At 39.2% G+C, this 24,640-nt stretch overlaps 1 protein-coding gene across 8 annotated transcripts in view; it reads right to left on the bottom strand.

Moving 5' to 3' along the window:
* The window catches only part of USP22 (ubiquitin specific peptidase 22), a 100,027-nt gene that overhangs the window by 13,299 nt on the left and 62,088 nt on the right, over window positions 1–24,640 (bottom strand). For all 8 annotated transcript variants that reach the window (XM_080557444.1, XM_080557443.1, XM_080557442.1 and 5 more), the window contains 2 exons: window positions 12,365–12,534; window positions 5,507–5,654 (listed from right to left, as the gene is read on the bottom strand). In XM_080557444.1, the coding sequence (XP_080413570.1) occupies window positions 5,507–5,654; window positions 12,365–12,534 (318 nt within the window). The remainder of the gene's footprint in view (window positions 1–5,506; window positions 5,655–12,364; window positions 12,535–24,640) is intronic.

The raw sequence follows: 24,640 nt of genomic DNA, 5'->3' as shown, positions 1-24,640 counted from the left end.
TTTCACTTTCAGAAATTAAATACTAAGCTGCTGACTCCTCAAATCACAGTTATTACTCTAAAATAATTATTTTCTAGTCAAATGTGTCAAGAAACACCAAAACAAACTAAAAACACAGGACCAAAAAAAACAACAACACTTTTCTCATAAGGTGCTCTTGCTGGAGTCTTCTTGCAGCAATATCAAGAAGGGATGAGATTTTTTCCAAACAAAGCTTCAGAAGTTCGTAAAGATGTTATATAAACTGACAAAGGTTCCACCTCATACTGGATGTGGAAAAAAAAAAAGATACAGGTGATATCTTCTAAGCTGCAATTGGCCACTTGAGTCAATTAGATCCTAAATGCCTCAGAAAAGCTCTCAATTGCCTGCTTTAGAAACATGTTTGAATTGCCAAGGAAAGCATATTGTTTCCTTAAAATGCCTCTTGAACAAAATGCTCTAAAATAAGATTTCAAATATACGTGCTTTCAGTTGGGGGTTTTCAGACTCAGACACTTCTTGATCTGAATTACAGCTAAATCTTACCGAACTCAAGATCCTCAGAAGGTCTATGATGATGTGTTAAGCTAATAAATAGAGCGTATGCACAGAGACGGTACAAGACATTCTTCACCTTTACAAAAAGATAACATATAAGCTTTAAAAAAAGTAATTACTTTTTTAAAAAGTAATTCCTTTAAAAAAAAAAACCACCTTTGTTTTTAAAGCTCCACTTTTTAAAGAAACAACACACAGCTGCTACATTCCTGTAGCCTCACCGTTTGAAATTGATTCCCTCCCTCTGTTTTGTTTTCAGGGGGCAGAAGCAGAGATAAAGCATCCTGAGACATTCACTGGACCACAGGTAACATCCCCGTCGGACACCTTTACTGGACAGCCATTTCTGCCTAGAGGAGAGCACCAACGCTCCCTTTTCAATTACACAAGTCAATCAGGATCAGTTCCAAGAGGGTCTCAAAAGAATATCCTGCAAGCTTGTTCACAGCAAAACAGAAGGGCATTACCCACTCAACATTAGTTCCCATGACATTTGGTTGGAGAGGAGGGGGGAAAAAAAGTAAGATTACCACCTACTCACGCTTGTCAGTATGTAACAGATGCTGAGAGGAGGTATATTATGCAGCTGAGAACTGGAAGCTGCTAGGTTGTTGTGCTCAAGTTAAGGTTCTCTTCAACATTTCTATCTTACCAAGTAGGTTTTACTTTCATAGTTACATTTTTAAAGCTGCTCACAATTCCTACTAGAAAACCAGCAGCTTATTGTAAGAAATTTGTGAGCACAAGACTAAAACTATACTTGAAAATACATCAATATACACATTAGTGTAATTATAAATGACAAAAAGAGAAAAAAAAAGAGTATAAAAGCTTGGATTCAAATTAAATGAAACTTACAGAGATATTGCTACTGGGCATCTGCAATAATGAAGCACATTAACTTGTGCTCAAATGTATACACATTTGAAATACTTCTAAAGGTAAATCACAAATATCAACAGTAAAAGCAGATTATTTCAAAACCAAACTCCAAGTTAAAGACTAATAGTAAGTATGTTTTGTCGCCAACTTCCACCGTGTATTTTGCAATTGGATAATACTGGCTGAATAAAGTTTGGCATCAAAATACACCATTACTTCAATTTTTCTAACCCGCTTTTCAAATCTTTGTGTACAAATGCACATCATAGCTACTGCTCTTCGCTGCTTAAGTGGTGTTGCTCTTGCAATAAAAGGAAAAAAAAAACACTGAGATTTTACTGGGCTGAATATTAACTTTTGAAGTGCAATCTTGCTCCCTGTAAGAAAGCAACAATTGTGGTCTGAGTTTCTCCCAGTTTGAGGATTCCCATGACACGCTGTAAAACACAACGTACTTGGATGACTGAAACCTCACCGTCATGGGAGTCTGCAGAATCAGAACTCTTGAATTTCTTCCACAGCACTGGTAATTAGAACTTGCTTGTCATATTGAGCATTACTCTGGCAAAGAGGCCCATATCTGACTGTAGAGTAAGCTCTGAATCTCATTTCGAAGCTTTTGTGGGAAGGAGGACCACAAATGCCAACGTAGAATGACAACGTAGAACTTTAAGCATTATCAAACCAGCAAGAGACTGGAATAGCAAGCTATGCAGGTACAATTGTAAAAGTCATTTTCAGCAGTAATGCTTGAAAAATAATTCAATATTCAAAAAAAATCTTGTTTTTATTTGGAGTATGCTTTTAAGAACAGATCTTGTGCAGTTTGGTGAATGGGAGCGCAAGGAGGAATTAATAGCTTAGCTCCCCCCCATACTACTTTTCAGTTAATCCATCCTTCTCCAGCTGTTGGAATGAAAAATAGTGATATATATGCATAACAGACTCAATTCCTTTTTATTCAGACACATTTCATATCACTCCAGCAGCACAGAGAAGCCCTGGTAAATGCTCAGAATATGCCCTGCCTTGATGCCACAGCTGAACACAACAGTGCTATCACAAGAAGAGCTATCACCCCTGGGACACGATTTTACGTGGTATCCCGAGATTCTGAAATTTCTCAGAGGCCATTAAAATTTAGTATATATCCAATCAGTGTTTAACAAAAAAGAATAAAAGTTTTATTTAAAGGGTGTGTATACCTCTGCATATACCTTAAAGATAATTAGAAGTTTGCTGAAATCAGATCTGACATTCAGCAGGTGCTTTAAAATGATCTTATGCAGAACCATTTCCAAAGGAAAAAATAAAAAGGATCCAGAAATAAGAAGCTCCTGTTTTGTTCACACACACTGCCTTAAAGCCATCTGAACAACCCTTCCCTAAAAAAGATCAGCATACTCACTTTCCCCTTGAAAAAGAAAGGGTGGCAAAGCAAAAGTCAGACAAACACTCAAGTAAATCCGAAGATAAATAGAGCTTTTCTTATGACTGTTTGGGCCAGTCCATACATGAGTCTTGGGGAAGCTTATTTTGTGCTTTGTAAGATGCAGTATTACAAAATTGATCTTTGAATGGACAACTAAATCTTCTATTTTTCCTAATTTAGGCAACGACAGGTATCAATAACGAGAATTCACAGCATTCTGACTTGCATTAGAACATTTCCTTTAAAGAAGAGTAAATGGAATGGAAAAGGGATAAATGACTCAAGTTAGCCAAACAAGTATCACTGGGTATTTATACAGGTCTTAGCATAAGGAGTACTTGCATTTATTTGCATCCCTAAATACTTGATAATCATGAATCGAGAAGCTGGGGCTTTCGGACAAACTTTTCCCCATGATTATTTTTTTCTTGAATGTGTTTCAATTGCAGAACTTGATTACTGTGGATTTCTTTTTTAATTCAGTAAAACAAGTATTTAATACTGGCAGGGGAGGCATTATTTGCTTATTGTAGCTTTAGGGCATTCTTATTAGTAGTAATATTATTTTTCATATGTATACTTTGCATGTGTGTATCTGTATGTATGCATAAGTATTTAAGTGGGAAAATGTTCTCATTATAGAGCTAAGTAACTAGTTCATTCCAGAAGTGGCTTATCTTGACCGTACTTGAAATTCCGGTTTAGATGAACTGCTTTGGTTCCCACACAACTGCTCAACCACTTCTTTTAAACTACCTTGATGTGGCATAGATAATTTACCTTAGTTCATTAAAAGCCTCTCCATTTCTTTAGAAACTGTAGTTTAAAAACCTGGGTGCACAGATATCAAGGCTTTAGTGGTAACACCTTCCCAGTGGTAGCGCTGTAACAGTTTAGTCCCGTTCATGCAAATAGCTCAAACTTAGGGACATCCATTAAACAACTGAACTTCGGTCATTGCATTGAATGCAAATGGTGCACACGAGCCAAAAAAGATCAGTACTAAAGATGCAAAAACCTAATTCAATCCAGCTGAAACCGCTATGAAGTTTGATAGTGAACGAAAAGTCAGTGTTCTCATCAAGTCTGAGATACCCAAACAACTGTAAAATAATCCACACGTATGCACATACCCCTTCCAACAAGGTATGCCTGACACATCTTCTTTCACAGTTTCAGTTGGGCCAGAGAAGCCAAACAGAACCAAGAGTAAAGAAACAGCTGGGAAAGCTCAATTTTGTTGGTAATTGCAGAAGATGCATAAGATGGAGTCTTCATTTAAAGCCAGAACACAAGAAAAAAAAAAGTCTTTTCAGATTATCAGTTTCAAAAGAGTGAAGGACCTTTATTGTTGCAAGGTGGTGGTTTTTTTCTTCAATTCTGAGGAGAAAATACTCCTTCATGAAGCGATCATGAAGCATACAAGAAATGTGAGCATCATTTTATATCAGAGAAGATGAAAAAGCTTCAAGATTTGTTAGGTCAACGGTTCAGAAGTTTTACAGGAACCACACAGTATTTCTGTTCGCAGCAGAGTTTTTTCAGTGTTAACACAAAGTAAGAGAGAGGTCAGTATTTTGATAGCAATTCAGTACTTCAACACTAGTTTCATTAAGGTTATTGAATTTCTGTTAGTGATTATCAACTGACAGATATTAATAATAACAAAAGAATTGTCCTACATACTCTTTTCCTTGGAAGTACTCTTTTTGGAGAAGACTCTTTTGGAGGACACCTATTATGAATCTGAACAAGCACATCTGCTACCATGTAAGATTATCTCAAAGATAAAAGCAAGACTTCAAAATGTTTCAAGGAACATTAGCAGCCTTCCCTTTGAAAGTCCTCTGATAAGACAGAAAACTAACCTCTAAGTGCTTATTCTAAAAGCACTAGAGGAAATTTGAGTGCTTTAAAGCTTATTTTTAGTGACGAAGGATTTTTTTTTTTTTTTGCTAGCATCAACCCTACTCTATTTCCCTTACTTTCCCAGCAATTTTTACTATGCTTGTAAGTGAATCAAGCTGGATCAACCACTGGCAACTTGGAGAATTTTCAGTTTAGATTTAATTCAGTTAACAAACATTAAAATATGTAATTTCATACGGTATTACCAAATCCACTTATTTAAGCCTTAGATACTTCATTCCTAGAAGAATGTCATTGACTATTTTTTACTGTATTGTGCAATTATGCATTTTATATACAGAATAATAAAACATGGTATCAAAAACAAATACTCTTTTTCTTATTCACATTTCTGTAAGCAATTGGGCAGCATGGAAACAGCGGAATACTATTTAAGCAAAACCACAGCCTCCTCTATATGTTATTTTCATCAGCGATGACACACTAAGAGTTCCAACTACCTCAAGTATAAATAGAATTTAAATGGCAATTTAAAAGAAAAGACAGTGACTCACAACCAATAACAGAACACGATGGTGATTCAAACCAATGTAAAGGCTTCTCGGCTTCTAACTCTAGGTAATTTTTGACAGTAGGAATAATTTATTTAAGTCTTTTCCTTTAAGTCTACCAAATGTTTTAAAAGGAATCTGTTAAGACTGCTATACTGGAAGACATGTACTTTGTTCTACCTCCTTTTGATCCAACACTCCTGGTTGATTGAAGACTCAGCACAAGCCTTACCTTTGCAGTGTCTGTGTAGCACATCTAATGCAGCAATGAGGAACTCGTGTGCATCTTGTTGCTCGTACCCTGCTAAATGCCGTGCATGAGTCCATACCAGGTGCAATAACCTATATGGAATGTGAGGAGATCGGTGCCCAGAGTAAAACTGCTCAAAGCAAAGAAAAGGACATGACTGTTAACAAGTTACACAGCCTCAATGCATTTAATTATTAAAAAATTAATGAGTGCAATTAGTCAAATAAATTTAAACCATTTAACTCTGATGGCCTTAATAATGAAATACATAGACAGCCTTTTGTCACAGACTACCAAAGGAGTGATCCCGGAACTGAGCACTTCAGTTTTCTCCCTTGAGTTTCTTTTATTTTATGATGGATTAGCGTTAAAAAAGGGGGACAAAAACTTCCTTTCTGATACCACTGCCTTTTATTAAAACAGTCTGAAAAAAAATACTGTATTTGCAAGAGATCAGCAATTCTGTTCACAAATTACAGCCTTCAAAACTGGGGACAAACAGTGAGAATGAGAATATCAGATGTCAACTGCCATCCAGCCCCTGAACCAAGACATGGTAATGTACTGCATCCAACGGCTGTGCCCAGTCCTAGCTCACGGAAAAAATACAAGCAGGATAGCAGCCTCATGAAGGTATTGGCCTTTCATTGTATACTATGGCAGTGCAAGGCTTTGGGAACAAATTTACTCAACATCTACCCCACTCCCCAAAGTCAGCTGCCTGTTACCACTCCTGCAGGGTCCCGCTGCCCGAAGTTCTGCTCCTGGACCAGCTCCTGCATCTGCTTCCTAATCTGCCTCAGTCAAAATCTGTCGAGTTGGTCACAGTAGCAACTGAAATTGCCCCAGCTGATTTTGCCAGAAGCATACTAGGGAGTGCACAGACAAATTATTCAGTCTGCAAAACTGTGATGTGAAACACCACTGGTGAATGGTAGCACACAGCTGGGGAGACACGGTCTTCTATCAGCACGGGAGAACCTATAGAAATTTGCGGACTTTTTTTTTGCTTTTTGGTTTTAAATAAAAAACAAACAGCCAGGTTCTGCTTAAAAAAAAAAAAGGTAATGGTCTCTGCTCCCCTGGATTGAGGTTCAGCTCCTTCCACTCCCCTCTCCATTTCCATCCAAGTGCTACTGCTGCAACTCCTTTATTCTCATCTTCTCGAGTCTGCCATCACCTGTTCCTTACTTCTGCCATCAAGTCTGGCATCCATAGTCTGAAGCTAAAGCTAACAAACCCTTCTACAGCAAGCTGACTGCTGTGTTTGTTCAAGAACTCCTGCACCACGATACTGGTTCCAAAAGGAAGGCAGGGATCCTTGTGGTGCCCCTGCAGGGAGCTGGGAAAGGCCCAGAAGAGTTTATTCACTTGGGCTTCAGGCTCCATCTGGATTTGGAATCACTGGTCTGCAGCCTGATAAGAACAGAATAACTGCAATGGCAAATTTCCCCATGGCACCGTACCAACACATATTGATCACACTGGTATTTAACTGAGAAAGTTTAAAATAAAGAAGTATTTAAAGGGGCAATATTTTATTTTCGACAAGTGGAAATTCATATGGCCTTTTGCCTTCCCTAACCTTTCAAAAAGATGCTTGCCAGTAAAGGGTGCCTGCAACACCACGATTACATTTTGCCAAGATCCTATCATATCGACGGCCATTTATTTTCAGTTCCTTTTCCCAAACACAGAAGACAGTAAGCAACAAACACACATAACAAAAATAAGGCTAAAAAAAAACCAAAACAACATTAGTTTGAAATTTCTCACTCTTACTGGAAAAAGGGGCTTCCTTTCCCAGCCCCATGTTTTTCCCTGCCCAAGCTGAGCATTTCGTATCAGTACAAGCACAGGTCTGGTGCTACAAACCTCCCTGGGTGAAACAGATTGTCTTTTGAGGGATGGGCAGGCAAAAGGTAGTACAATTTTCTCATCTAGTCCTCACGTCTGCTGGGATTTAGTATATTTCCTTACAAAGAAATTTCTTTACTGCAAGCTCCAGTTTTTCCAAATAAGATATACCTCTGCAGCCAAACACCACAAAATGCTTCTATAAATAAAAAGATCAATAGTTAACTCTGATGCCAACAAGAATGACACCAAGGGACTGGAGCAGTGGGACGGTAATTGAAATCTGCTGACGCAGCTGCTGCTCAACATAATTCAGGGAACTGCAGCAATAAAACTTCTCTGTTCTGTCACTCCTTACAATTAGTCCCAGAGCTCTCTGGTCATTTTAACCAACAGCACTCTCCGTAATTACTCCACTGCAGACACTAGACCTGCCAGCAGATTTTACATTCTCTAGTGCTTCATTAGGATTAGAAGAATCTAACAAGAAGTTTTATCACATTATTAGCTATTATCACACGGAAACTAGAAACACAACTAGTAAAAATGCAATTGAATATACGCAGAGGGGGTAGGGAAAGCTTCCATGTTCTAATACATCAAAAATGAAACAAAAGGATCTGAGCATATTCAACAGCAATATTTTAACTAAAATGTATAAAACATCCATCCAATCTATGCTGTTTCCTTGTTTCTGGAAAGACCAGACTATCAGAGCTGATCCCATTCATGAAAAGGAAAAAAAAAAAAAAACAAAAAAAAAGAAGTAAAAGTATCCATTTAAAGCCTTATTAATTTGCTGTTACACGAACCTTTTCATTTAAGTGTGCAAATATATACAATTGTCTTTGCAAGTCACCTTTAAAATACTTCAATGACACAACTCTTCCCAACAGTTTAAAATAATCTTTGTTTTAAATTGTTTTCAATCCAGTAGTATTAGTTGCTTATTTGGAAGAGAACTAGTTCAAACGATTTGAAAATGATTGGTGAGACACTATTTAATTGCTGTTCTGGGACAAAACAGGATCCAAAGTCCCCATTCTTACATACAACCCAAGTAGCCATGACTTCCCTATCCCACCCTGCCCCCTTAAATATTTGACTTGGAGGATTTTAGGCTTTGTAATTTGCATTATTGTTACCAAAAAATATATCTACACCAATGAGGAAGAAAAAAAAAAAACAACCAAGCATCTGTACTTTTTTCTCCTCCTCCTGCCAAAACCACATACAAGGTAGTTTCCCAATTATGTGAACGGATACATCTGATCTATCCTGCATACGTATCAGCTTAACATTCTCCTGGCTTCGTAATCAAATTCAGAGGCATAAATCCTGTCCCAGGCTCCAGTCCAATTTGAGAAGCTAAAAGCTCCTCTTAGAAATTGGTTCTCAATTAAGACTTAAACGTACAGAAAATTTACAATGGATACAGGGATGGGTAACACATATCTCTCAGAATACAGGAACACCTACTAGAGGTTTTCCAACAAATAGTAATGCTCCAAGGAATCGGAAAAACAGCTGTGCTTGCAGGCACTATGTAATATTTTCTATACTTATTTCAGAGTCAAGATTTTACTACATAGGCACAAAATCTGCATTTTCCCTTACAACGTGCAATGCCTATGTTAAGGGTCACAACTACTTTTTCGCCTTTGTACGTTTGTTGTAACTTATTTTATACATAAGCTGTTTCAACATTGCACCATCTTAAGATACCAAAGCCATAAATCTTCTCATTCTTTTTCCTTTTTGTCCTCGCTTCTCAACTCTCCACATAGTTGTGCTGCGCACTTTGATAGGCTTGTGAGGATGAGTAATGATGGGAATAAAAAAGGCTTTGTTCTTTACGTTTCTGAGTGGATGTACTGCATTCTACTGTATTCTCAGGTATTCTTGATATTCCAGCCACAGACTGCATTTCCACTGATCTTAACATACTGAATGGTTATTCTGTGAAAGAACTGCCATAAACCTCAGGACATGGACCATCTCGAAATTAATTTTTATTGGCAAAACAAAACTAAAGCACCAACACCAGTAGGTAAAGAGTAGCGCACAAACCCTTTCAGCCAAAAGGCTCGATGAACGGTTTGTGTTCTATCGTCCCTCCATCCAGTTTCCCCACTATCTGTTATTCCCAAATCCTTTTCGTTCCCTTTCTCATGCACTGTAATTCATGTCATGATTCTATTGAGAAATAGGTTTCAAGTAGCACAAATGAGAATGCTAATTGATGCAGTTAGATATTTCTTAAAACAAATGGAGATTCAATGCTTGGCATATTTGCAAGAAAAGCTATTAGGCAAGAACTCCGTTCTGAGAACCATCTGACACTCATTACTCACCACCAACCTACTTCAAGGTAGAAGAACTTTGCGCCTCCCTGTTTATCAAAGAGAAGACACTGACACAACCTACATAACTAAGTGACCTTCAACAACAACAACAACAGACCTTCATTTTCTGTTTAAAAAGCAAAAGAGCAAAATGTGCTTATTGATGTACAGTAAGTTTTGTTTAATGTTCAAAACAGTCTCTTTCTCCCCAGGAATTCTTACTCTCGTGCATTCACTGGATCCCCCTAGCATTCCTTCTGCCTAAGATCACACCTTCAGAAAAAAGGGTGGAGGGGAGATGAAATTAACCCTTGCCCTGATCATCTGTCACTGGGCAAGATGCCTTGGGATAACTGCATCAGTTAATTCCAGTGGGAAAGCTCCATAAAAACAAGCTAGAACCTGACCCAAAGTTTCCCTTGTAATTCAATTAGGAAGGAATTCTTGAGAACCAGAGCACTGCAGTCTCCACCGGTTAGCTGTCCTTCCTTCAGATCGCGTCTCTGCAGAGATGGCGTAGGAACATTCGCCAAAACGACTGCATATAGCTGAGACACGAAAGATAAGCAGTCCAGAACTGCAAGATACTGGTTGTAATTCTGAACGTGAAAAAAATCAAACTGACCGGGAAACAGAATTTTACAATGAGCGCTCAGAGAGCTATAAACGTAACACAGTAATTACTGTTTGCATGTTGAAATATACGAAGTTCGATGCGACCCTACCGTTTTGCTTGTGGAGGACTAAGCTCTAGTTTTACTTCAAAGTGGTTGAGTCACTTTTTGTTGTCCTCCCACAGCTCTTAGCTGCAATACTTCAACATGAAATAAGGACACAGACTACTGTACTGCTATCTTCACAGTCTAAAATCAGAGGTGGCTCTTCTCTCATTTACATACCCTCAACTTGCCCAGCATTAATTATTAGAACTTAATTCAAGTGTAGGCATGAATTTTGATTGGGGAAATGAAGGCTGAGATTCCCAAAGTTGTGCACGAAATTAAACCTGATTACAGTCGAATTTAACGAGAACACTGCGTATAAACCCCATTATGGATAACAGCCCCATTCTTCACCACGTGCTTGTACATAGTCTAGCAAAAGGAATCCTAGCCCATCAACAGAGCTCCACATACAGAAAGGGAAATACAGATCATTGCCTGGGCAGTCTTGATCTTTCCTCCAGCCCCTCCACCTGTAATGAAAAATTCATTTCCTCATTTCCCAAAGGTGTGTTTTGGTTTTGTTTTTTAAAATACAAGTGTATAAGAAAAATGTGGTGACATTCATCAAAATGAGACTTTATACTACAACCTGATAAAAGATTTTAACAGCAGCTATTTTTCTTTTTCAAATAAGCAAATAGTAGTTGTTTTTTTGTGTGTTTGTTTTTATATTAACAATCTACAGAAACTAGTATTTCTACACCATAACTGAATTTTTATCTAGGCAGAGTAATATTTCCCATTAACAGCACATCTGGTATGAATAATCCTCAGCTACAACCTATTGGTATGTCTGTCTCTTGTTTTCACCTTCGCTTCTGACAGACTTGGGAACAGTCGAAAAATACATCAAAAAATAAGTGTAATATGCAACTAATGACTGATAAGTAGCATGAAAAGTTGCAAAGTGACACGAGTACTGAGCATTATTAGAAAACGACTTTGTACTGGAAAGGCTAAGGAGGACTTTACTTTTCACATACGTTTAACTCACCTGCAATGACCTGCTCTGTGTACAGACGTCTCCAGGTACCTTAAATGCTCTGTAAGAGCATATATTATGGCTCTATATATTTTTTTTCTTTTGCTTACCATATCAGTCACTGAGGGAAAGGTAAAGGACTATGTGCGCATGCACATGTTTTAAAAAAAGACTCCTTTTAAAACTAGAAGCTCATGTCTAGCCATGTAGTCCTTACATTACTCATGTGGAATTAAGATAGTAAAGCTCTTCTACTATTTACTAAGGAAAAGAATGCGCCCGTCATATCCACCACAGATTAGACCTAGGGAAAGGCACATCGCAAAGCTATTCACCTGAGGGAGAAAGTGAAAGAACAGGAGTTCCTCTATGCAAGGTACAAACTGTACCAACGCATTCAATTGTCTACATTCTCCTAGTTATTAACGTATTTCCACCTAAGAGATGGTAACAAAGATGTTTTCCCCTTAGAAAGCACTGAATCAAGATCCGTAAAATATTTATACAAACCTACATAATCCAGTGTCTAAAACCACAAGGCTATATATCACTTTATTCCTATTCCCATTATAACCTGAAGAGCCTGTGACACGTTTTCAAGTTAAAACTTGCACCTTTAATTAATGCACACATTCAGCCTTAAGACTAAGGACTGTAGGTCAGTCTCAGAAGAGCAGGCAGGACTGTAATTATGTCCAATAGCAGCTTTTCCTAAACAAGGATGACTTAAGTGTAGGACTTAAAGGCCAATAATTTCATTTTCAGCAGTCAGGTATTTTTGAGAGTGGGATCCAAGTCTCTGTTCTACCACCTTGAGGGGAAACAGAATTTGCATCCCCTTTATATTTGCAAATAGAACACAATTCCTTTTGGAATACAAAACAGCCAATGTCTGTGGAACGGTGACGTTATCGTGGCGAACAGCACTCACCTCCTGAAAAAGCGTAGACATTTCACAGACCAGACATGAGCTGGGGCTTTGCATTTCACATTTGTGCCTGTCGGAGAGGAAGAAATCTCGCAGCAGTGGAGTGTGGGTAAGTGCCTGGACAATACAGTTCATAAAACATGTGTTCCCAAGATTGATTAGCCCTCGTAGACCTATAAAGACAGAAGGGGGAGGGGACACATAAGCATTATCAAGTTAAAAAAAAAAAAGGTACATTTAACTTATTTGCATTTTTATACAGTCTTCACAATAACACCAAAGATTTACTAAGTATGTGTAGCTCCAAACTTTATGTTGTTTTAGGTAGGCTATTGGTTTTGATGTACTTGAGTCACAAGCTGCCACAAGCTCTCACAAATACACTACAATTTATTGGTTTTTGTTTTAAATTCTTAGCAGAATGTAAAACTCGAAGTACAGCAACACCAACAGCGTTATTTTTGCAATGGCTGTTTTGCCGCAGCTCACCAAAACACGCCCCCTCCCCAAGCTGATACCAAATGGCAATGACAACAAGTGATAAATCACTACGGTATGATACCAATACATTAAAATAAATCAATAAATAAGTTTTCAGATTGCTTAAAAGGCTTTCCCTCATGCAGGTCACAAAGCCGAAAGAAGGGTTTTATACTGTTAAAATGCAACAAACATCTTCCTAAGACAGGCAGCAAAGGGAACAGCCTCAACATGAGCAAAACAAAAAGTCAGGCTGTGACGTCCAATACAGACTTAGCGCATCCTTCTTTTTGCACAAAACCTGAGATCTGAACAAAACGACCTTAAAGAAAAACTCTGAACAATGCTAGCTAAAACAAGCAAGTGGAACTAAGTTAAACATTAATCTACAGTACACATCACAAAATTTAACTTGGCATAAGAGGATTCATCACACCTTAAGTCAAACGTTCAGTAATGCCCAGAGACGATTTCTTGTGCTTGGAAACCAAGATGCTTAAAGGAAAGCTCTTTTGTTGCACAACAGAAGAGAGGTTAGGAGTGGGGAAAGCTTTTCAGTCATTTGCAAAGTCTAAGTGAGAAGAAAAACATGCTCAAATCCTTGAGTACTCTTCCAAAATGTTAACATACTACCACCATACAGGAGTGCTAAACGAGAAGATCATCAGGTGGACAAGAATGCTTATTTTTTAATCAAAAGCTTACTTTGAAACAAGAAAAAAAATGCACTGATACACGTACACAATTTTGATACTCATTTCAATTTAACTCGGTCCTCTTGTGAAAATATAAATGGGATTACTACACAAACTGTGAATGAAAAAATGGATTACTTGATAGAGAACAAAGAATATCCTTGCGATTCCATGAAAAAAAAAAGCATCAGCTGGCAATGCCGTGGTAATTAAAAATGGTGCAGTTCCCTTGCAGTACACCAGATAGTGCTCAAAGGGCTCTTTAGCATCTTTCAGCAGGAGGAGGTGTGGTCCAGTTGCTATGTTACCGGAGAGAAACGGCACTACATCAGCTTGAGCTGCATACTGAGCTGTAGGCGATGGACACAGAGCCCTCTGAAATTTTCTTTTGGTACCTAATGAAACACAGTCCTCCTTCCAACAGCTTCCTGTCGCTTCTGTTTACTCAAAGTACAGGACAAAGTTTCTCATTTATATCGTAACAACTTCTACTGGGCAGAAAGCTTATTGCAATAATTCCCTTTATTTTCATGCTGGGAGTCAAAACAAATGTGTGCACAACATTAGCAAAGTGTTAAATAGTTAATTTGTTGTAGCAGCCTGAAATATGGTGTGATGCTTCGACTTTGTACACAGTCCTAGTTGAACCCCCAGCCTACACATCTCTGCAAACATTATCACAACAGAAAGGTGGTCACGCTGTGCAAGTGGAGAAATGTTTGGTTGGTATCTCCTGCCTACCTCTCCCCTGTGTTCTCTATTTAAAACTTACTGCTTTTTATTTAAATCAATCGGTGCCAACAGAAGCTTGAGAGGCTCTCTGGACATGCCCAAGATGCACGAAGGCATTTTGAGCAGAAAAGTCTCTCCCTATTTCTCCCTGGAAAACTTGGACCCCTGGTCAGCAGCAGAACTCAAAGTCAGCGTGCACAGCGCAGAAGACTAGTGGAAAATCAGTAGGTACATCAGGAGACCCACCCTAGCACTTTTCAGTATCTAATTGAGCAATCACAAGTAAAAGCAAACACATAAAGGCAGCTTTTTGGAATCATTTATTAAACATCATTTATTACATGCCTGTGGCTGGACCTTGTTTCCCTGTGACCACAAGAAGAATCAATCTTCCTCAAAGTTTCCACCAGACTAGTTACAGAGGCGTCAAACTCGGCGGCTGGCTCTCTTGGTTAACTCTTTACTTGCTCGGTCTTTGGTGTCGGTTTCCGTGGCTATAAACAGAGTGCTTCTTACGCTGTGACTTCACGTGAATGAACCGACAACAAATTAACCTGCAAAACAGACAAGGCTGAAATGTGAATACCTCTGACCCCTATAAAAATAAGAAAACGGTGAATGTAGCAAAAGACAAAAACTTACTTGACTGGAAAGGGAAAAAGGTAAAGGAGCATATGAGCATATATGACTCTTATCCTCGAGGGAACAATGACTGCAGCTGCTATACTGCCTCTTAGACTGACATCTGAAATGAAACAGGTACCTGGCACTGAACTAATGCTAAGCTACCGCGTAACTAATTGCAGCATCTTGGAAAACATCAACACTTAATCTACGTAAACTGAAGAGCTGACAAAACTCAGATCCACAAATTCTCTTGCATGCAACTTTTATGGAAAAGTAAACGTTGGAGAGAAGAAGCTAGAAATTGGAGCCTATGCAGCATTCTGGTCAACACAGTATTAAGAATGTAGAAGAGTTGTGCCTGCCACACCCGCTCCATTAATAAAGCCTGGCAATATTTAACTGGAACAGTCAGCGTTGCAACATGAGGGTCATAAATTAGCAGAAATATAAAGTGCCAAAACCTCAAATGCAACAATCCACCACTCTTGCTACTATCAAAGCAGTGGTCTCCACTGGACATACTTGCACAGAGGGTGGGCTCATTTTCTGAGGATTGCCAACAGGACCCAACTTCTCGTTATAAGGCTGTGGTACTTAGCAGATTTCTGCTGTTCTTTGTAATGGTATCTTTATTTCTGTTCTTAGTGAAATGAGCAAGAGCAACCAGTGAGATCTCTAATATATTCTAAACATAGACGTATGCTCTTGCAGCAATTGTATTTCAGATAAAAGCACTACTTTTCTTCTTAACCTTACTGATAAAAATACAAATATTGTAAGTAAATGAATATTGCTGCCAAGACAAAATTATCATGTATGGTATAAACATAAAGAAAATACTCTTTAATCATCATGCATGGGCTATGACCACTATTCTCATTCTGTCACATGCTGAACAGGCAAGGGTGTAAACAAAGAAGAAATCTACTTCCACAATGCCTTGAGCACAGATAATCCCACCTGGGAATTTCCTTTTATATTTGGTCTCAAAGCTGGGCTCTAAGTAGCAGGCTTACCTTTGTCAGCTTCGGTTCTTCAGTCTTCTTCCAGTAACGGGTTTTGTTTTTTTTCAAATGCTCAATGTAACAGATCTGCAACGCTGGGCAAATATGCTTGTTGTGATGCAGGAAGATCTAGAACACTGGTTCTGCAAGTCCACCCACGCAGGCGAGATGAAAAAACCAAAACAAGATAAGGAAATTCCACTTCTCTGTGAAATGCAACTGTACAGCTATTACGGGGCGGGGGGGACTGGGGGAGGTGGAAAGGAGAGGACCACACATGAATATAAAAGACAGAAAAAACAATCAGGTGCTTAACTTGCCCTCCTGGAAGGAGCTCAGTTTGTCTCAAAAACTAGGCTTGGTGCTGGGATAGAAAGAAGAGCAGACAAACCAGTCTGAACAAATATTACCACGCAGAGACCTGTGATTTATATGAATCAACCTTCTGGAAGCAAAACCGTAGGTCAGTATGTAACACAACTTTGGGAGACAAAAATCAGGAAACCATTCAGATTTGCTAAAGCACAACTGGCTTGAGATCCTTTATACGTTCCGCACAGGCCGGCAACACCTTACAGCAATTTTCTGGCCCCCAACCCTCCCAGTCCCCCATCTGGTGCCGGTGGTTCCCTGAAGCTCCATCAGACAGCATCAGAAATCAGCGCGAGTTGAGGAAGCGCTCGCTAAAATATTTAAAGAAAGTGAGTTCAGCATAAACCTTGGAAACACACAGTGCAGCACAGCAATGACGATTTTTAGAACGTGGTTTTTTTTCATCTTATGTTCATACAACAAGAACTGCCACATCCTTATAGTGCATCTTTCTGAAAACGGATCTCGAGGGAGAACTGTCCTACTTTTTAGTACCTAAAGCAAAAAAATAAATAAATACATTTCCCAGCTCTCAGGTTTCAGGTGAAGGCCAGGCCATACATTTCCAGAACGTATCCGTTACAAACATTGGTCCCAACCAGGCCAGTACGCTACTGTGCCATTTGCATGCCAGAAGCAGCACAGCTTCTGCCGACAGGGTTAGTAGTAACAATTATTCTCAAAAGATAATCCCTTTTGAAAGAAGAAAAATCTACACATTTAAGGGAGTAGCGGTATGCAAATACACGAAACTACAAGCCTACACAGGAAAAAGCGTGATGTTCTGTGCCACTAGTCATCACGTGAGTAATCAAAAAACCTATGCAGTTTTGGATAATTTATTCTGCCCTGCTTCAGGTGAAGCATCCTTTCTCAGTGGCTGCGTGAGACCCACAGCAACTGCAGGACCGGGAACACGGAGTCGAATTAGAAAAGCTTTGTTCAAGTATTTTACAAACTTACAGATGACACACCTATTAATTTAGTTTGAAAACAGTTCAACAAAAAGCTAACAAACTTTTGCCGCAGTCAAGTTAAAGGAAAAAGATTTCAGCCACATGATCTTAGAAACGAAGTTAACGATTCAATTTATTTTTAATAACCTCCAGTAAACACCGTGTTCAAAATGCTGTAAACAAAACTGCAGAGAAAAGTAAGGGGGTTGAGCAGAAGTTGAGTTTCCAAAGAGGCATAAATCGCGTTCTTTAAATTCAAAGTTTTATAGATTTGCTTCAGAGTTTTTAAGGGCAGGATTTCTTTTCCTATTTTTGTTCTTAACTCATACAAGGAAACAGTTTGACCACATTAACTTTATAATTTAATAGGAATTTTTTGACATAAAATTCTCAAAATTGATTTTGAAGTTCACTTGAGTTCTGCCAATCATATCTTATACTACTTCTACCACTTTTAAGATGTACAACAAGAGCATGAATTTATTCCTTTAATGATAAACTATTTAGGTATTATGCCACCTTCACATTCTAAAAATGTATCAAACAGAAACTATGTTGTTTGGGGAAGGACAGTGGGGAGGATGTTTATTTTGTCTCCTTCTCCCTAAAGATACCACTCATAATAAAATTTAACTGCCATACAATAAAAGAAATCTTCTTTACTCAGCAGAAAGAAAGCAATAGCATACAGTATTCCTCCTTGCATATATTTCAGCACCAGAAGATGAAGACTATTTAAAAAAGATGGATCAGTCACCCAACCCAGACAGTGCTCAGTTCCGGTATGTCACTGCTGTACAGTAAGTGCAATTCACCCTCATTACTAATCTCTTTACCCTACTAACATAACTTTACCCAGAGGCAAAGGGTTGGTCAGTTCATTTAGAGGAATTAAGCAAATACAACTTGTTCCAGAGCTGAGCAGCTGACAACTCAAAACAAACAAAAACAGCACCAGGAAATATATCCTGTGTATTGAATGCAAGCAGTGACCTTAACAAGATGCTCTGCAGTTTAGTGGTGTTTTTTTCTGTTTTGTTGTTGTTTTGGTTTTGTCTGGCTTTGTTTTCTAAGGTAGTCATTCCTGGCCAAAAGTGGTTTTGCTTTTAGAAAGAGTCGCTTCGCCGCCTTTCAGATAACCAAATGGTTCACAAAGAACAAGCACAACAACGCGTGTGAGCAACATGTCAGCTCCTACTTTCCAGTTTTGCTGTCTTTAAGAAAAATCTCACCATTGAGCGTTAGGACTTAAAAGCAGCATTTAAATGCATGCTCAAGCACTTTGTTTGGGTTCACATGACAACCTGAAGTCTTTTGTTGATAATTTCTGGCACATTTGTGTGCAACTGGGCAGTGCTGCAGTGACCTCAACATTCGTGCAGATTTTCCCAATTCATCCTTCTTTATGTTGTGTGAGGAGTAAGTTACTGCTTTTACATTTTTTTCTCCATTAAAATGTCCAAAAAACATTAATAGGTACTGATAGGTAGCAACATACCTACATTAAATCGTCTGGACACATCCACAGCAATGTTTATAGTGTCCGTCCTATGCTCAGCAGTAGAAATGAACAGATTTTCTACCACGTCTACGTGAATTGATATAGTTCATGAGGCTTATCCATGCCACAGGATGAAAACAACAGCAATAGTTCTGCACGGGCACGATTAACTAGTCCAGGTAAAGGCGGTTACATTCTCTAGGTAGGCAGATTGAGTGTCTCCGCACTGCGTTCCCCAGTGCTTCTTGGAAGGTTCCTCACCTTGGGCACAGCGCCACGCAAACATGGTCACACTGTTCACTGACCCAAGCTGACACCATAAATGTTCATGCTGCTCTACGGCCTAAGCTGAATTTGGCTGGAGTTAGTGTGGATCCAGCTACCAATAATGTTTTTCCAGCATTTAGTTTGTCCCTGCCCCTCCTAATTAATGGGGAAATGATTGCAATCAGTATTTTTATTCAACAGCTTCAATAGCATCACATAATATAGGAGCAAACCATATCAAAATAGTGCAAATGTAGTTGGGAGACAAAACAATAATCCGAAAGCAAATTGGCATATTGGAGAAACCATCTGAAAGCAATTCAATAAAAAATGGGGAGTAGGAAACAAGAAAAATTAAATGCCCAAGAAGAAAATAAGGGGGCAATACCTACGATAGCAACTCAACCTAAATGACGTAATACTGCACTGTAGAAAAAAGACAAATGGTATTTTGAAACTTAATCTTATGACAAGGCCCAAGAGAATTATTCTGCCCCGGTGACAGCACAGCCTCAGCTGGATGACGTCTGGAACTAAGCATGCGTTTTAAGACATCTATGCAAACTGAGGAAAAGGCAAGAACATGAGTGAAAATTTGCATGAAATTAATGTATGAGACTTGAGAAATAACTGAAGAACCCACTGCTTGACTTAGTTAATTAAAAAAAAAGATAGTGCTGATAGAGGAACAGACAGGCTGACAATTTTCAAATATGTTAAAGGCAACTGCAAAGAGGACTGTAATTAACTCTTGTGGCCTACCCAAGCTATAATAATAAGAAAAGACTGAGCTCACAAGAAGTTTAATTAGATATTAAAAATAATTGTCTTACAGTTAGAAAACATTGCAACAAGGGAGTTGGGGACTCCCTGCTGTTGGAGCTATTCCAAAAGTAGCTCCGTCAACCATCAGGAATGGCCTTGTACACTTGACCTGGACTCAGAAAAGGTGTGCAGTGCCCCCTCCACTTTTTCATTCTGTGACTGTTCACACATCCAGATTAATATTACAGTACGATACAAAACACAGGAGCCACCTTTGACAAGGAGGGGAGGTTGAGGGCATTTTCAAATGACAACAAAGCCAACCTGACAGCTAACTGGTGCCAAAAGGGATGCTCCTCTTGTACCTGCTTGACTCCACGGAGAATGGCTTACCTTGCTAGCATGGCAAAAAAAAAAGCAGTCTCACCTTGAGGCAGTGAAACCCATCACATGCAAACAGCGATGAGTCTGACCCCTTTAATCAGGTTCAAACAGCTCAGCAGAGGTCAGGGCAAAAGGCCAGGGCCAGAGCGAGGAAGGGACCCAGGAACTGTCACAGCCTGTTTCACAGCCAGCCCTCCAGCGCTTGCATCGCCTCAGCTGCAACAAAAATCCACGCAGGCAACTGCCTAAAGCCACCGATTGAGCAGCAGAACAGCTGTAGCCCTAATGTCTGTATTCCTATTCCTACCTCATTGCTCTGGAAACAAAATTAACTGCCGGGCTGCCAGGAATGGATGGGATGGAGAACAGGTAACCACTGCCTCTAATCCATGGTCACTATTCACAATGTCATTTTTAGACTACACAGATGTTCTGCATATGAGCTTTTGCGGCTCAGTGTATCATTCATTCGCTTTAGTAATGCAAGAAAAAGGTCAGAGGATAATACAAAGGGATCAGTCAGCACCAGGATCTGGTATTTCAGTTCATTTCCTTTGTTTCATACCTGCTAGCATTGGTCAAGAAAAAATTAAGTTTGCAGCTATCAGCGATACTGTAAATCAGATCTGGAGGAGCTCTGCTGTGTCTCTGTACCATGCTGTATCTTCAAATAAAAGCAATGGCTTAACACTAACAAAACTGGAGTAAAGGCTCAGCATAGGAGATACAGTTTGTAGTTATTTGAATATAAAATATATAGTAACGATATGGAAATAAACACACTCAAATGGAGATGTGATTTGAGAAGGGTTTCCCTCAACTTCATCAGATTTAGGAGAAAAACGCACATCTCTAAGCAATGACCACCAAGGAAGGCTTTACTAGAGATTCCTTTTCGAAGCATCAGATTGGCCTTTCCACACACAGCTCTGACCAAGTGTCGGTGGAAGAATCTACGGGCAAATCAAATCTTTGGAGTAAACCCATCAAGCAACTTACCACGAGTATGATCAAACCAAAAAGCACAGCATTTCAGACTATTATTGCACAGAAATTGAAGCAAAAACTTCAAACCAATGATTCCAGAGCACACACAGAACAGAAGGTCCTCTCTATACTAATGATATGTACATCTTCGAAGCAGCGCTTAAAGTGATGATGCCAAAACATGGAGTATTCCACAATCCAGGTGAGTTTCCATTCTTCACCACCATCATGCTGCCTATGATTTCATTGCCCTGTAGTTAGTTTGTGACTTTGGTGGTACGCAGGCACTTTGTACCTTGATTCTCTGGAATAATACTGACCAATTGCACCGTGCTGAATTTCTGTTAGCCCTGGCTTACAGCACTTCCTACAAAGCAAGTGATCCCTTGTGGCAGTGTGGTAAGCTAGGCTGTGAGGTTGCAGCCAGTCACTTCGCAGCGACTGTGCTTGGGTTAAGATCAAGCACACGGCCAGGAGCACAATTCGGGAGCACCCCACATCCTTTAAGTTCTCATCCTTCTGATTTGATGGTAACTTGCCCATGTGTACGTACCCTCTGCCTGGTAAAATGAGTCAGCATTCCTAAAATATCTGGCAATATAAACAAACAAACCTCTTAAGGTTAATTTTTTCATATAAACTGTGTAAATAGAGAAGCTGTTTAAAGCAAGACAGAGGGCTGCAAATGTTTTTGTTCCTCTGTGGATTTAAATTAAGAAGCATGCTTCCAAAACAAAATAAGCGAATGCTTTTGACCAAACAGCTGAATAGTACATCAGACCTTCCACTAAAATCACACGAAGCACAGCTGTAGATCTTCAGAAGTCACCTGGTCTTTCCCTCTACTTCAAGGAAGAATTATCACTACCTGTATTACTCCTGACAAATGCTTTTCAGAATTGTTCTTCAAACTCTCCAGTCATGAGATCCAGCAGTAACCCCTGATGCACTTGTATTCTGAAGTGTTCCAGTGTCATCTTAATAAAGTAACACAGTTTAAAAACTGCAACAGCATTAATATGGCAGATGCACATACAGTGTGAAATCTATAGATATGCTCCTATACTTTTAGAGCTCTGGAACTGTAATAAATTTAGTCATACTTCAAATAGCAAGAAGTTTACAAAAGCTCCTAAAACGAGGTAAGGGACAACTTGTCCAAGTTATTACAGTATCACGGATTTCCTCCACTAGAAATTTCTGTGCACCTGAGTGGGTATGGCCTGAGCCATTTTCTCTCTCCATACGTTTCTACATGAAGAGGAAAAGGTCACAGCTAGACAGAAGCCTTTTGTGGGCCAAATCCAGACAATGTGTCCCCATGTTGATCACAATTATAGTAAAAAAGGAACAGATCCGAATACAAGTGAAAATACTTCCCTTTAGAGTAAATCTTTCACTATCTTGGAGCTGCAGAGCATAACAACAGTTTCCTGATGAACAAAGACTGTGACAAGTCCACAAGGGTTGAGCTTTCATCTAGGCAGGATGAAAAGTATTCCAGGAGCAATTTCTGCTGACTAGAATGTGAAGTTGCACTGTTGTTTCCAGTAAAGCAATGGCTGCCTTGTATTGTAAATGTGAAAAATAACCTGAACCGAAAAAAGTCATGCAAAGGCCTCTTCATAAACTAAAGTAACATAGTTAAATCCACCCCTAAAGGCAGGCCTTCCCCCCCTCAAAGAATAAGGAAAATGTCATTTTTTATACCTGCAATATATTATATTCAGCATTTTTACTGACCATCTGCATCACAAAATTATTTTTATCTCAGGTGTCAAGAAACTAATGCATCATGTTCTAAAAAAAGAAAAAAGAAAAGCAGCCATACAGCATGTAATCAGCCATGGAAATCACTGCTATCTAGTTGATTCTCTCATCTGAAACAACAAAGACTGAAAAAGACATTAAGTTCAGAAACAGAACTTGCACCAAACTTCTCTGAATTCTTATCTTGGCATATCAAGACCCACTGAAGGAATTTTGTCTGTTATGCTTCAACCTGATCCAATCTTTGTCAGGATCTCTTAGCAGGGAGTGAAACACATTAGGGAGCGCACACACGCAATCTGGATCTCAAACTGACAGAACACGCAATAGAAGAAATTGTCTTTCATAGATGGCACTAGAAATAACCACACAGAGCTCTAATACTTAGTAATATCTTTGATTATCTGAGCCCCGTAACACCTGAAGATCAATCAGTTTGAGGACAAAGATGAAATACGATGCACTGCAAGCACATGTGCATCACATCAAGAGCTGGAGTGCCTATTTCTGCACAGTAGCCACCACCACATGAAATGTCACAACAGGTATATGCAGTGCCTAACATTCACTGATTTAATAACGAAGCCAGACCCCTCACAACTGCAGAGTTCTTTGTGTGCTCACACCTACAGAGCTGAATGCATTTAAACACGTTGAATAAAGGTATGGAGAAACCCTGAAGCAACCATGAAACTGGGGCAGGAGCCGTCCCGTCTCACACACCGTACAACTCAAAGGTCAAGACATTAAAGTCCATGAATCGGAGCGTGAAAAGAATGATTAATCTGATAATTGCAGGAAGGTCAGGGAGAACAGACAGAAGACACCCGGCATCTAAAAAGAACAGCAGTAGGTGAAGAACAGGATCTGTGTTTGTCAAAACTACTCTACGACTGATGCAAAGTTTTATGACAACCAGCCTTTAAAGGCTACTTAAGTTGTAGATCCTTCAAGGTGTATTTATATGGCAAGTGGATAGCAAAGAAGAAAGCCTTTAAACAAAATACTTGAAAAGGTAGCACAGAATGAAGTATTCTCCTTGCCCTCCCCCAAAGCAGTCAAACTTAAAGCTCAGTGAGCTCTTGCATGATCTGCACAGAAGCATAAGACTTGCAGTGAGAATCCTGTGCAGATGGCATCTTTAAAGAACAAGAGGTACTCCCACTAAACTGACAAAATAAAATTCACACCCGCAGCCATCCTTTCCCCCCAATATCACACCATATGCTGCCAACAAGTTTTTACCCTTCCTCAAAACAGATTTCATAAATTAATAGCTTAAGGAGTAAGATAACTGCCAATGAAGTTTAATGCATCCAAATATATTAATATGCACAAATTATTGTTGATGAACTGGCACAGAGCTATTCCAACGATCCACAACACACAAACCATGCCACATGCTGTTTATGCGTATTCCTGGTTTCAGTATATACTGTATCTACCTTCTGTCCACACGACGCCCAACTCTAGAAGCAGAAACGGAAGAGCAGAATGGAAGGTCATAGTAAATATAATCCAAAAGTGATCCACAAAAGAACAAAACTGAGACGGAGATCGCTGGCCTTGTTGAAAATGTCATGCTCTCTACTGACATGGAGTTAAACAGGTTAAAATACAGTGGCAAATCAAGATTTTTGTTTCTTTACTTTTACTAGTCAGAAAAGCTCCTTCTCATGCTAAGGGTACTAAAGGTACTTCTCTGCCCATGACAAGACAGGCCCATGTTAAGGCTGCAA

The sequence above is a fragment of the Anser brachyrhynchus genome (assembly GCF_964034855.1).
Source record: "Anser brachyrhynchus genome assembly, chromosome: 15".
NCBI classification, from domain to species: domain Eukaryota; kingdom Metazoa; phylum Chordata; class Aves; order Anseriformes; family Anatidae; genus Anser; species Anser brachyrhynchus.
Note: the sequence above shows the minus strand (reverse complement) of the source record. Positions and strands in the feature narration are given on the sequence as shown.